At 39.9% G+C, this 15,248-nt stretch overlaps 1 protein-coding gene across 1 annotated transcript in view; it reads left to right on the forward strand.

The window, feature by feature from the left end:
• LOC126195511 (sushi, von Willebrand factor type A, EGF and pentraxin domain-containing protein 1-like) overlaps nt 1-15,248 on the forward strand; it is a 436,314-nt gene that overhangs the window by 161,445 nt on the left and 259,621 nt on the right. Inside the window, exon 5 of the mRNA XM_049934138.1 lies at nt 9,609-9,788. Coding sequence (XP_049790095.1) covers nt 9,609-9,788 — 180 coding nt within the window. The remainder of the gene's footprint in view (nt 1-9,608; nt 9,789-15,248) is intronic.

Consider the following 15,248-nt stretch of genomic DNA (forward strand, 5'->3'; position numbering starts at 1 on the left):
TCATATGTAAAATTAGAGCTCCAAATTTCAGATCGATGATTGATGCTATAAAGTTACTGGGCTGTTGAAATATTATTAGACATAAATGAGAAGGAAGCCAGAGAATATTTAGAATCTGATGATACAAAGTACAAGGATTGTCAAATGTAGACATATGACTTGTAATAGTGGATAGTGGCATTTGTATAAGTGCACATAAATAATGTGGTTCTTTCTGTAGATCATAAAAGTGTGGCTTGGTGTCTCAGCATTCAGTATCAGGCTGCTGATTCAAAAGTTTGGCGTGAAATGTTTAGCTGGTCCTGGAGCTAATACATCAACAAAAAGAATCAATTTTTGAAAATATAATGTAACTGGACAGGTAGAAAACCTACTCACCAAGCAGCAGCAGGAGAAAACACTTGTAAAAGTTAAGGTAATGTGCAAGCCAGTTGCTCTGTCTTTTGGCAGAAGGTCTGAAGGGGGAATGGAGAGGGAAGAATCAAAGGACTGGCAACATTAAGGAAACAGGGAGAGTTATGGAAAAGTCTTGGAACATTGGGTCAGGGGAGACTTAGACAAAATGAGAAGGAAAGACTGATTGTTGGGGATTGCACTGGATAAGATCTCATATGCTGTAACAATTTCTGTCCACCTGTATTAAAGATGAGCAACACAGTTGTCACTTTCTATCCACCTGTATTACAGATAGAATAACGGTTGTCAGTTATCAAACTACAATAAGATATCCAGGGTTTGCACATGACAGTAAACTGACTCAGCTATTGCATCAAAGGCATCTCAGAGAAAAAGGTCACAGGAACATTCATTGCTACAGCTACAAGTGGAGGTTTAGGAGACTAAGCATGTCCATGTCATATTTTTCAGTGTCCCAGTTAATTATTTAAACACAGCATATGCTGTTCAGATCAGCAGCTTCCTACAACTTATCAACACAATTTGTCATTAGGTGATTAAGATTGTGGTTTATTACCATTCTTTACCTTTGAAACTAATGAGCTGTCACTTGCCACCACCCAGCATCTTCACAACAATAGAGCATCTTATCATTTTCCAATCACCAATAAATCTATTAATATGGAGACAAGTATTTTGTGAGCAGGAGACTGGAGGTAAAATTATGAATACTACAAAATTCTCGAAGCAGGAGAATAATGTCTGTAATGTACAGTCTGACACAGAAATGAATAAGTCTTGGCTACTGTTACGGAATCTCATAAAGTAACAAAAAATGGGGCTTTTAAATATTTCTCTGAGGAAATAACAAATCTAATGAAAAGGAACTGAGCAATGCTGATTTCGTCCAACATAAAGAAGATTTGCATATGTACATGTGTATTAGTTGATGCATATATGCATGTGAAGTAGTTTATGTAGCTTGTGTCAACAAAAGTGAAATAACAATTTCTGGTATGTCAGCACACTGTTTCTCTTTTTCCATTAATTTTAATGTTATTTAATTTACTTGTGTTCCTCATTTCTTTCTGGATGTCATGATTGCACATTTCTGACTATTAACTGTGAAATGTGTTACAATTGTTTAAGTAGTTGCATGCACTCTCTCTACTTGTAAACATATCTGATGACACCTCTTCAGGGGAAACAGAATACTTCTGTAAGTTCATATTTTCTTCAAAATCTCTTAATGTACACCTGTACATGGGACACTAAACACAGAACATACGAAATTCATGAGTAGAATACAGCCTAATTTAATTAAAAGTAAAGATTTGATGATCATTCTGTAGCTATTTATTTTACTATGCCATTTTGTTAATGCAGGTCAGCAATGTATGAAACAGTGATACCACAATGAAATGTAATTTGTAAATTATATTAATCCAAATCTGAACTGTGTACCATATTTCAATAACTGCCACCATTTTCTATTCTTTTCATTTGTGATAGGTAACAGAGACATTATGGCACATAGAGATTTCAGTGATAACATTACATGCTGTGAACAATAATCATAATTCATAACAGTGAACTTCGCACAATGTTAGTCATCACTAATCTTAATCACTATTATTTCCTCAGCAGATAATTTTTCATCTGTATTAATGCTATTTTCCCCTTTCCTTTAAATTATTATTATTATTATTATTATTATTATTATTGCTTATGCAGATCAGTGCACCCAAAATTAAAATCAAGATACCAAAAAAGTTTTTGTTAATAATGTATGAAACATTTGAACACTAAATGCTGATGCCAACTGCTAAATGCAGTGCAAATAAGCTAACTACAAAATTTAATGACCCACTATTTCTTCTAGTTTCTGTATTTCTGTACACATCACATAAATTGTGCTATTGTCACAGGGAACATGATTTTTCTTGTTCTTCTTTTAACCTTTTTTCGAGTCTTCATTCGCTAGCTTAACTTCTAACAGAATTATCTTTCACTGTATTAGAGCATGTGTGCAAAACTTTTTATTAATATCCATCAAAAAGTTATCAAAGTAGAGCCTCAGCATTCTGCTGTTACAGTCAGTAGATACATTGAATCAAACGCATTCAAACTATCCAGGCTTGTGTAAGTAGCTACACATTTGCATGTAACAGATGACACATCACTCATGCCATTATACTTCTGTCTTTATTTGTTGTTCTCTATGAAGTATTGGAGAAAGATAAGTGACCTAATGCTTAGTGATATGCTCTGTTGAAATAAAAAGGAATGGACAGAAAAAGAATCATAACAGAAAGTGATACACAGACATATAATAACCAGTATTTATTAACAACAGGCACACAAAAATTGTTAAGGAAGTAACAGACAATACGATTTTACCTATGTATCTTCATCCAGGAAGAAAAATTCCCTTTGTTTTTTTTTAACGTTCGTTTTGGAATCCTGCTGTTGCTGTTATTAATAGAGGATGATAAATGTTTCAGTGTTTGATGTTAGCATAGTTTCTGCTCTCTACTGTTAAGTCCATGTAAATGTGCATTTATCAGTAATAGATAATATATTGAAGACACAGTGCTAAATGTCTGACTAGTTGCTAAGACTCCGCTTTATTAAAATTATGTTTACTGTACCTAAATTAATTTGCTGTAGCTATACATCTGTGTTATGGATGTTTATCTGTTGCATGGAGGGAAGTGACTGTAAAGAGGCAGAACATCAGGTATAACTGCTCTGAGAAACCTGTATTGAATCAACACAAATAAATACACTCCTGGAAATGGAAAAAAGAACACATTGACACCGGTGTGTCAGACCCACCATACTTGCTCCGGACACTGCGAGAGGGCTGTACAAGCAATGATCACACGCACGGCACAGCGGACACACCAGGAACCGCGGTGTTGGCCGTCGAATGGCGCTAGCTGCGCAGCATTTGTGCACCGCCGCCGTCAGTGTCAGCCAGTTTACCGTGGCATACGGAGCTCCATCGCAGTCTTTAACACTGGTAGCATGCCGCGACAGCGTGGACGTGAACCGTATGTGCAGTTGACGGACTTTGAGCGAGGGCGTATAGTGGGCATGCAGGAGGCCGGGTGGACGTACCGCCAAATTGCTCAACACGTGGGGCGTGAGGTCTCCACAGTACATCGATGTTGTCGCCAGTGGTCGGCGGAAGGTGCACGTGCCCGTCGACCTGGGACCGGACCGCAGCGACGCACGGATGCACGTGTCGTCTTCAGCGATGAGAGTCGCTTCTGCCTTGGTGCCAATGATGGTCGTATGCGTGTTTGGCGCCGTGCAGGTGAGCGCCACAATCAGGACTGCATACGACCGAGGCACACAGGGCCAACACCCGGCATCATGGTGTGGGGAGCGATCTCCTACACTGGCCGTACACCACTGGTGATCGTCGAGGGGACACTGAATAGTGCACGGTACATCCAAACCGTCATCGAACCCATCGTTCTACCATTCCTAGACCGGCAAGGGAACTTGCTGTTCCAACAGGACAATGCACGTCCGCATGTATCCCGTGCCACCCAACGTGCTCTAGAAGGTGTAAGTCAACTACCCTGGCCAGCAAGATCTCCGGATCTGTCCCCCATTGAGCATGTTTGGGACTGGATGAAGCGTCGTCTCACGCGGTCTGCACGTCCAGCACGAACGCTGGTCCAACTGAGGCGCCAGGTGGAAATGGCATGGCAAGCCGTTCCACAGGACTACATCCAGCATCTCTACGATCGTCTCCATGGGAGAATAGCAGCCTGCATTGCTGCGAAAGGTGGATATACACTGTACTAGTGCCGACATTGTGCATGCTCTGTTGCCTGTGTCTATGTGCCTGTGGTTCTGTCAGTGTGATCATGTGATGTATCTGACCCCAGGAATGTGTCAATAAAGTTTCCCCTTCCTGGGACAATGAATTCACGGTGTTCTTATTTCAATTTCCAGGAGTGTATATTGTTATAGTGGTGTACAAAATGAATTAGGATTCCTCTTGATGAGTTTAATGCATTGTGTGATTTTTCAGACTTTACCAATGCAGAAGATAAATTATGTGCAATGTTCACTGATAACAGGAGGGTATTAATTACTCTCCAGTTTTTTGGAACTGGGGTTCCTTAGTTTTTAGATGAGGGGGGGGTTGTTTGGGGAAGGTGACCAGACAGCGTGGTTGTCGGTCTCATCAGATTAGGGAAGGACAGGGAAGGAAGTCGGCCATGCCCTTTGAAAGGAACCATCCCAGAATTTGCCTGGAGCGATTTAGGGAAATCATGGAAAACCCAAATCAGGATGGTCGGACGCGGGATTGAACCGTCGTCCTCCCGAATGCGAGTCCAGTGTCTAACCACTGCGCCACCTCGCTCGGTAGTTTTTAGATGAGGAGAGGGAGGAACAAAGGGAAAATATATCACCAGATGTAAAAGGAAAACTGAAATGAGAAGTCTACGTGTCATGCTAGCCGAGAACTTGTTTCGCAAAGCAACGTTTATGGACCCTGCTTTTTTGAGGAAGAAACCCTAACAGGACAATCATATCTTGCAATGCTACGGAAGTGGTCATTCCCACAACTTGACTTTGACAATTTCATCTGTCAGCAAGATAGAGCACTACTGCACTGGTACAACAATGTGCGCAATTTCCTCAATGCCAGCGTGCCTCAATGTTGGATACGGCATACAGGACCGCATGACCAGGCTTTACTCTCTTGGCCTGCTAGGTCCGCTGACTTAACACCACTTGATTTCTTCCTGTGGGGATATGTTAAACAATGCGTTTATGTTCCTCCCTTACCTCGCGACATTGATGAACTAAAAACCAGAATATCAGCTGCTGTTGCTTCAGTGACAAAGACAACTTACGCTCAGTTTGGGATGAATTCGGCTATTGGCTAGGTGTCGTCCGTACAGCCAATGGAGGACATATTGAACATTTATGATGGATTTTTATAAACTTCTGTATTTTCTGAGTAATTCAGTATGCAATTTGTTGGTGTTAAGCCCTTCTTCCTAATAAATAATACTATTTAAAATCAGGTCATTCTTTTTGGGACACCCTGTATATCCTACATGTGGGACAGTTTACAGGCTGGGATGATATTAGATGCTGGGAGAAAAGTTTTCTGGCATTTGGAGATAGATTTAATAGTTTTCTACATACACACAACAAGTGAAGAATTTTTTTTTACGAGGAAGAAAGATTTGTAAGTTGCTATATTTTAATGCATGTGGGGTCGTTGATTTAGCAGTTGTAAGGTTCAGAAACAGTGTACATTTCTTTTGGACACCAAAGACATAGGAAAGAAAACATATAATGTGAAAGAACTACCAAATTGTACCCATTACAGAAAGATTGTGAAATTATGTGTTTACTGTGTCGCAACAGACAAAAAAAAAGTAAAAAAATTAATCACAGACATTTATTTTTCAGCACTGATTTGCCACACTCATAAACAAAACTCCCACCACTGCCCTTTCATGTCTCACAATTACCCCACTAGCCATGTTAAGAAGTAGAGTGTCTGTACACACAGTTTCTTTTCGTCTTCTCCTATTTTTATTTTTTGGTTCATCAGTCTTTGAGCTGGTTTAGTAAGGCCCACAATGTCTCCCTCACCTGTGACAGTCTCTTCATCTCATAGTAGCATTTACACACAATGTTGTGAATTATTTATTGTATATAGGCCTATTCCAAACTTTGTCTTTCCACTTCAGTTTTTGACCACTGCAACTCCACCAGCAGTACCATGTAATTTATTTGCCCATGATCTCTTAGCACATATTGCTCAGTATTATTGTGCTAGCAGACAATTACTTCAGCAAATAACTGTATAGTATAAACATAATTTATCTTCTCCCAGAGTTTATCAACATACTTTTCTAGGAGGATTATCTTTTTCTGATATCATATCTGTAATAGGGGATGGGAGTAAGGCAGTGGATGGTGCTGGACAAATTTCATTTAATCATTTATTAATAAAAGACCAAATCTAAACATTATACGTAATTATAACAGCAACTTCATCCTGTGTGATCACAACTGTTTGACCATAGAGTAAACTTTGTCGCATTATGCCATAATACTATAAATGTCAACAACACAGCTTCAAGTCAAAATATATTTACAACATTCAACCATAAGAAAATGAATATTTCGTTTTACAACTGGTAGCAAAATATGCATGGCTCTAATGTCTCATGCGCATTACATAGAAAACTCAGACATGCTTACTATTAAGGTACAGTGATTCACCAAAGGCGACAAAAAAACTGAATGAGAATGATCAACACAAATTCAAAGACTATCAAGACAAATATTTAAATTTACAGTTACTACAACTCTGAAACCAGTGATACTTCCTGCTTGCGAATCATGAAAGACATTTACAAACAATCACAAATCAAAAGTGTTATTGAATGTGCATAACTCGTGTACATCTATGAAGGTGGCTTGTTGGGTTGAGTAGGACCAGGTGAAGTAAATGTGGCAGAAGTTTTTGCAATTCTGGAGGAATGTGGATAGGGTGTCCTCACCTTCGATCCAGATAGCAAAGATATCGTCTATGAATCTGAACCAGGTGAGGGGATTAAGATTCTGGGTTTTTAGGAAGGATTCCTCTAGATGACCCATGAATAGGCCCATGTTGACGTCCACCTTGAAGATGGCTAAATTAGTACCTCTGTCCGTACCAAACCTACTAACCACCAGCAACACCTCCACTACGACAGCTGCCACTCAATCCATACGAAGACGTCCCTTCTGTACAGCCTAACAGCTGCCTGTGGTTGTCGCATCTGCAGTGACGGGCAGTCCCTCTCGAAAAATGCCAAGGGACTCACTGAAAAAATGGAGATGAGCGTTTGGCATCGTTGGCTGGGAGGCCTCTTGCGGGGCAGGTCCGGCCGCCTTGGTGCAGGTCTTATTACGTTCAGTGCCACATTGGGCAACCTGCATGCCGGTTGGGGATGAAATGATGATGAAGACAACACAACACCCAGTCCCTGAGTGGAGAAAATCTCCGACACAGCCAGGAATCGAACCTGGGGCCATAGGGCGGCAATCTGTCACGCTGACCACTCAGCTATCAGTGCGGACAGTATCTCACTGAAGCCTTCACTGCCTGTAATAATCCTCCAAAGCTCATACAAAAACAAATCTCCCTTGCCTTATCTTTCCAATCTCACACCACCTCCAAAAGCCCCACTGTCCTGCCACAGAGAAGAGCATTCCCCTCATAACTCAGTACCATCCAGGACAGGAGCAACTGAATTACATTATCTGCCAGGATTTTGGTTACCTCTCGATGTGCCCTGAAATGAGAAATGTCCTGCCCACTATCCTTCCCACCTCTCCCACTGTGGTATTCCGCTGTCCACTGAAGCTACACAATATATTCGCCCATCCTTACAGAATCCCTGCTCCCAATCCCTTACCTTGTTGCTCATGCCCCTGTAATAGACCTAGATGCAAAACCTGTCCCATATATCCTCCCACCACCACCTACTCCAGTCCAGTCACTAACATCACTTATCCCATCAAAGGCAGGGCTACCTGTGAAACCAGTTAGCTAAGCAGCAACCACTGTGCTTTCTACCAACAAGCTGCCTGTCCACATGAATGGCCACCGACAAACTGTGGCCCAGAAACAAGTGGACCACCACCCTGTTGCTAAACACGCTGCCAAATGTGATACCCTTCATTCCAATGACTGCTTTACAGCCTGTGCCACATGGATCCTTCCCACCAGCACCAGCTTTCCTGAATTGCGCAGGCTGGATATTTCCCTGCAATATATCCTATGTTCCCGTAACCCTCCTGGCCTCAACCTTCGTTAGTCCCTTTCCTCACCCATCCAGCCCCTTCCCTGCTCCCATTCCAGCACTACACAGCCGTCATTCCACCATCACACTCAGTCTTTTTATTTATTTCTCTCTATTTCTCTCCTATCCGCTACTTCCCCCCCCCCTCCCCCCCTCTCCCCTGCCCTCTGCCTAACCTGCTCCACTTCACTGCCCACCATCCCCACCATACTATCCCTCCCCCCTCCCCACTGCAGGCTCCTCCTTAGCCCCACCCAGTCACCACTCCCATCATGCACTGGTGCTGCTGCTCGCAGTGTGGATCCAGTTGCCTGAGACTGCAGTCGTGTGTGTGAGTTGCGTTTGCATGTATGTGTGTGTGTGTGTGTGTGTGTGTGTGTGTGTGTGTGTGTGCATGTGCGTGTGCAAGTCTAATCCATGTTTGTGAACACTGATTTACCAACTTTGTGATTATTTCAATATGGAATTCCCTTTTAATGCAGCTCAGAATTTAGTCCAGCAGATTTAGCTGCCCAGTGCCAATTTTTTGAGTTGTATTCACAGAAAAAAATATAATTTTTTATGTATGTTTGAGAAACTGACTTTATACTAGCAGCATAATTTGCATGTTAGGCATATATATATATATGCGGGACGAAAGCATTGAAGGAAACTGAGAAAAGTAGTATTAATCTAACAATTAGTGAAAGTGGCAGCAATGTCATTGAGTTTATGTACCTTAGATAGTAGGGAAAATTGCTAAAAGTCAGCTTAGGAACATTCAGTTCTGCATTTGCTGTAGATCATTTCTTTTAGAAAATGTGTGTCCGTGTTGCATGTTTGTTGAGTCCCAGTATTGAGCAACATTTCCAGTGAGTCTGTTCAATAAGTCAGAGGTTTTTGTTACTTTAATGAAGTGCTCTTTCTGCTTACTGTTTGAAGATAGTTTCTACATTTAGTGGAAGCTATTAATAATTAATCCATGTAAGAAAATATTGTTTAATTTTGTCTCAGTATTTTTATTTTCATTTTCCTTCTTCTTCACTTTCGAATCTATTTCAAAGGCTCTTAGCCCTAAGAGGCTAAATTCATTAACAAAAGATTGTATTTATAATTCTTCTAGTATTGGACATTACTAGATTTCAAGAATATGTTAGAATTTTGTTTCAAATTTACAGTTAAATAAAAGTAATATGACAGTATCAGGCAGGTCAGAGAGAAATTTTCATAGTAAATGTATGCAATGGAATTTTTGATCAACTAATTGAAATTTCAAAATGTAAAAAAAAAGTTATTTCCATCTCAGCTTCTTGGTGCTTTGAAATACATTAGTTGCTACAGATATAATAAATGTCGTATTGTCTGTTTTCCTGGCACAATTTTGTTGTGTAGAAATAAACTGTGGCCATCCGGGCATCCTGTACAATGGATGGCTTGAGAATATCGAGGCTGGTACTGGTCTTGGTGCAAGTATTATCTTCAGGTGCCATGATGGCATGAAGCTGGAGGGAAACACCTCAACTGTGTGCCAGATTGATGGTCGGTGGCGATATCCTTTGCCAAAATGTCTAGGTAAATATTGGCAGATTAAACCCATAAAGGCATAAGTGATTGAAGCCTAGTGTTTCAGTGCTACTTCAACAGTACTGTCTGCTTTCACTGCCAGAGCAACAATATTAATACCTTCAAAAGAATTTCAAAACTCTGTTCTACTGTATAATAGTTTTCATTGCTTTTGTTAATCAAATAACATGCTTATGATATTAATTATTTGTAGTGTGATCTGGTCAGTTCTAATTGTATATTTATCAAGCTAAAATGTTTCTCATAACTTTTATAACTTATAAGCTACATAAACAGTTATTAAGACTAATTCATTGTGTATGCAACATGAACATACTGTTGTATTCGGAAACAAATGTCATAAGTAAGATTACAAACTGTAACAACAGAAATTTCAGTAGTTGATATATGATGTGTAGATGCCAAATACTTTATGAAATAACTGTATATAACCGCCAGTCTCATGTATGTCTCTTGTATGTATGTGTAAACGGAAGGCAAATGTGTTATCTTCTGTTTTTTGACTGTAGATTACAGATTTTTCACAAACTGGTAACAGCAACACTTACATTGAACTTTTCTAAAAAATTGGAAATGTTCATTGACATCTTCGGTCATATTGACCATAACTTTTACAGGAATAGTTTTCGAATCTCTGACTCACTGTTCTTATATATGTTTCCAGAGCTTTCTCGGGATCACTCAAGTGTTTGTCAGTATGGTTCCCTTAACAACACACTAGTCATTTTTTTCTTTAAATTCCTCCCAAATGAATGACTGTTTTCAATTCTTATGATCTCATCATTTGTTAGGCATTAAACTTTGACCATCTACATACACATATTTCATATTAGCTATACAAAAACAAAGTATATGCAGAAGAGCATGCCAGTTGAAAGATAGCTTCAAGAAGCAGAGTCTTCTGTATTGGCAAAAAAAATAGTTTTAACCACTTTGAATATAGTATAATGCACTATTTAAAAATGTATCATCATCAGTAAACAGGAGGTAGACCATTATGTGTATTACAGTAATTTAGACTTTAGGCACTTTTGGTACTGTTAGCAGAATCAGCAGACAACCAAGGACAGATTCAATTAATTCTTTTTGCTCTATTTTTCTGTAGTCTCTGCACTGTGAACATATCTCAACTTCAATATATTTGTCAACTGTTCTACAGTGACTCTAACATTAGTTCAGTAAATGTCTCTTTCTCAAAACCATGCTATGTATAAGTCATGATCATTTGTGCTGCAGATCATTGAACTGCTTTAGAATTTATGTATTTTGCTTCATTTGTACATGTAACACTGTTCCCTTAAGACAGTAGTTTTTTCTGTTTGCATATATGGATTTGCACATACTATTGATATAATTAATTGATATAATTAATTGATATAATAGTCTCTTGGTTGGACTTGCCAGAGCATCAGATTAAGGACAGATGGTTTAATAAAGGCTGTGGCACCAAGAATTTGGAACTGTTATTGCAAAACAATCCCAGTGCCTCTCCTACATTTTTCCTGTTGTGACTTGAGTGCTGAGCATAGAGATTTTGATAATATTTAGTCTATATTTGGTTTCACTGAGCATCTAAATTTCTGTCACTGAAGTTTTTTTTCCACTGTAATTTGGCACTTATAGCAGGGGCTGCTGGCAAAAGGAATCAGTAGAAATCATGTAACTGTGGACCAATAAGCTTTCTACTTCAACAGCAAGCAACATTTGTGTAGTAGCATTGTGTTGGCTATTGTTGAATGCCTTTTTCTTTTGCTGATAGATAATTTGTGACAATGGGTTTCATTGTTGAACGTATCACAATATAACACTGAAAATAATTATTGATAATATAATGTAAATGGATGGATCAAAATCTATTCACCAAGTGGTGGTGGGGGAAAACACACACAAAAAGGGTTTAACTTTTACAAGCTTTCAGAGGCAGTGGCTTCTTCTTTTGGTGGAAGAGTTGAAGTGGATGGATGTTGGATGAAAGGAAAGGACTGGAGATGTTTTGGGAAAGGGATACAGTTCAGAAAACTCACCCAGAACCCGTGGTCAGGGGAGACTTAGCAGACGGGATGGGGATGCACCAGATGGCATTTGAAAGCCTCAGAGGTTAAAGGTGGAAGACAGGGTAATATGCAAGACAGAGATTACCACTAAAACATCATGCATTAGTTAATAAGAGTGAAAAGCTAAGTGCATTGTATGTAACAGAAGGGGGAGGGGGGACAGTGAAAAATAGACATGTCAGAAAATGAAAGATGTAGGAAAATACAATGGAGTGAAGCAAGTAGTAGTTACTATGAAGAAATGCTGAAACAGAAGGAATTAACATAAATTAATGCCAGATGGATGGTGGGAACTGAGGACATGTTGTAGTGCTAGTTCCCACCTGCTGAGTTCTGAGAAACTGGTGTCTGGGGGAAGAATCCAGATGGTGCATGTGGTGAAACAGGCACCGATGTCATGACTGTCATGTGGTGCAGCATGTTCTGCAACACAATACTGTGTGTTGCGTGTACAAGGGCAGATCAACAAGTAAGGTGGCGTTTCAAATTGCATGGGCAATGTACATTCGATTATCAAACTTTTTTATTGTGACGTTGGTACACATGTCCCAAACATATGTTCGCAGTTTCAAGTGTACAGCATACTTTGTTTTTGATAGATAGAAAGGTTAGACGTGTTTTAGTGTGCTTGACGATTTCTGATTATTATAAAAAATAGAGCAAAGAATTTGCATCATATTTTGTGTGAAAAATGGAATCAAGTGCTCTAAAACACTTGAAATGTTGACAGTTGTGTACGGTGAGTCTGCTCTAAGTAAAAGAAAATGTTTACAAGTGGTATTAGCTCTTCCAGGATGACCAAGAAAATGCCAATGATGAACCTCACTCTGGACGTCGCAGCATATCAACAACAGATAATAACATCGAAGCGCTGAAGAAAAGTGGTTTGGAAAATCGTCGAATTACCGTAAGAGAAGTTGCTGAGAATGTTGGCATATCAGTAGGCTCGTGTCACGCAATTTTTTTTTTATGTTGTGCATATGAGACATGTGTAAGCTAAGTTTGTTTCAAAACTTCTCAATTCTGACCAGAAGAACTGTCGCATGAGTGTCACTCAGGAACTCTTGAATGACACCAGTGATGATCCTGATTTGCTCAAAAGGGTCATAGCTGGTGACAAAACATGGGTTTACCGTTATGACATCAAAATCAAAGCCCAGTCTTCCCAATGGAAGGATCCCGGAGAGTCAAGACAGAAAAAAGCACACCAAGTTCGATCAAATGTGTCAAAGTTTAGTTTATTGTTTTTTTGAATTACCATGGCGTAGTGCATCATGAATTTTTGCCTGAAGGTCATACAGTCAGTAAGAAGTATTACCTTGACACTATGCGCCGTCTGCAAGAAGCAATATGCAAAAAACATCCAGATTTGTGGAAAAATAATTCATGGCTTTCGCCTCACAACAATGCACCTGCTCATTCATCGTTGTTTGTGAGAGATGTTTTGGCCAAAAGCAACACGACAATCATGCCTCAGTCATGATATTCACCGGATTTGGCCCACTGCAACTTTTTCTTGTTCCCAAAACTGAAGAGGCCTATGAAAGGAGGTAGATTTTCAATGATTGAGGAAATAAAAACTGCATCGCTGGAAGTACTCAAGGCTGTAGCAAAAAAGTACTTCTGAGAAGTGCTTTGAGGATTGGAAGAAGCAATGGTACAAGTGTATTTTATCTGAGAGGGTTTACTTTGAAGGGGATAACATGAACATTGATGAATAAATAAATATTTTTTCATAAAAATATAAAGTCATCATACTTTTTGAATGCACCTCATACACACCCTCTGCGTATGGCTATTCATCCAAACTGATAACTGGGTGGCAACCATGTCGATGTAAAAGGCCGAACAGTGTTTACATAACAGCTGGTATATTACGTGTCGTTTCACAGGTGGCTTTCCCTCTGATAGTATATGTTTTGCCAGTTACAGGGCTGGAATAGGTGGTGGTAGAAGGGCGCGTAGGGCAAATCTTACAGTGGGGATGGTCACAAGGGTAGGAGCTATAGGGTTGGGAGATGGGTGCAGAAGGAACATAGGATTTGACATGGATATTGCAGAGATCGAGAGGGTGATGAAAAACTATTCTTGATGTCATTGGCAAAATATCAAACAGGATGGATCTCATTTCAGGGCATTATTTTAAGAAGTCTTGGTCTTGAATGTATTAATCAACTACTTCGACAAGGCCATGACTTTCTAAAATCATGCCCTGAGATAAGATCCATTCTGTCTGAGATTTTGCCCACCACACTTAGAATTACTTTCCGTAGCCCTCCCAATCTCCGCAATGTCCTCCTATGCTCCTCCTGCACTCGTCTCCCTACCCTATGGCTCCTACCCCTGTGGCTGTCCCCAATGCAAGACTTTCCCTATGCACCCTCCTACCACCACCTATTCCAGCCCTGTAACTAGCAAAATATATGCTATCAAAGGGAGAGCTACCTGTGAAACAACACTTGTCATATACCAGCTGTTATGTAAACACTGTACAGCCTTGTACATCAGCATGACTACTACCCAGTTATCAGTCAATATGAATGGGCATAGGCAGAGGGTGTAGGGTGTATATAGGCAGCACACAATATCCTGCTGCAGAGCACGCTCTACAACATAACAGTCATGACCTCGGTGCTGTTTCACCACATGTGCCATCTGGATTCTTCTCCCAGACACCAGTTTCTCAAAACTCTGCAGGTGGAAACTAGCACTACAACATGTCCTTGGTTCTTGCCACCCACTTGCCCTCAATTTATGTTAACCCCTTTTGTCTCAGTATTTCTTCACAGTAACTAATCCTTTCTTCACTCCATTTTTGTTTTCTACATCTTTCATTTCCTGACTTGTCTATATTTCACCGTCTCCCCTCCCACCTCTGCTACATACAATCCATATAGCTTTTCACTCTTATTAACTCATGCGCGATGTTTACAGTAAGTCTTCCATGACCCAGGGTTCTGGGTGACTTCTAAACTGTACCCCTTTCCCTAAATCTCTCCAGTCGTTTTCCTTCACCGCTCTTCCTTCCCCTTCAACTCTTCTGTCAGAAGAAGGAGCCATTTGCTCCAAAAGTGTGTAGAAGTTAAATCGTTTTGTGTGTGTGTCACCTGCCAACGATTGGTGATAATATTTATCTATCCATTTACATTATATCACAGTATAAGGCATTATTAGCTTCAATTTCACTTAAACAGAACATTGAATTATCTAATTTATGTGTGTCTCTTTACTTTTGTAGAAGCATAAAACAGGTGTGTGTTGCCTGCATTGTGAGAGTATGCATGCGCTTGTTCTCTGCACACCACTACTATTCCATGGAAGTCTATGAGTGGGATATACAGGGTGTTACAAAAAGGCACGGCCAAAATTTCAAGAAACATTCCTCACACACAAA

The sequence above is a fragment of the Schistocerca nitens genome, chromosome 7, assembly GCF_023898315.1.
Source record: "Schistocerca nitens isolate TAMUIC-IGC-003100 chromosome 7, iqSchNite1.1, whole genome shotgun sequence".
NCBI classification, from domain to species: domain Eukaryota; kingdom Metazoa; phylum Arthropoda; class Insecta; order Orthoptera; family Acrididae; genus Schistocerca; species Schistocerca nitens.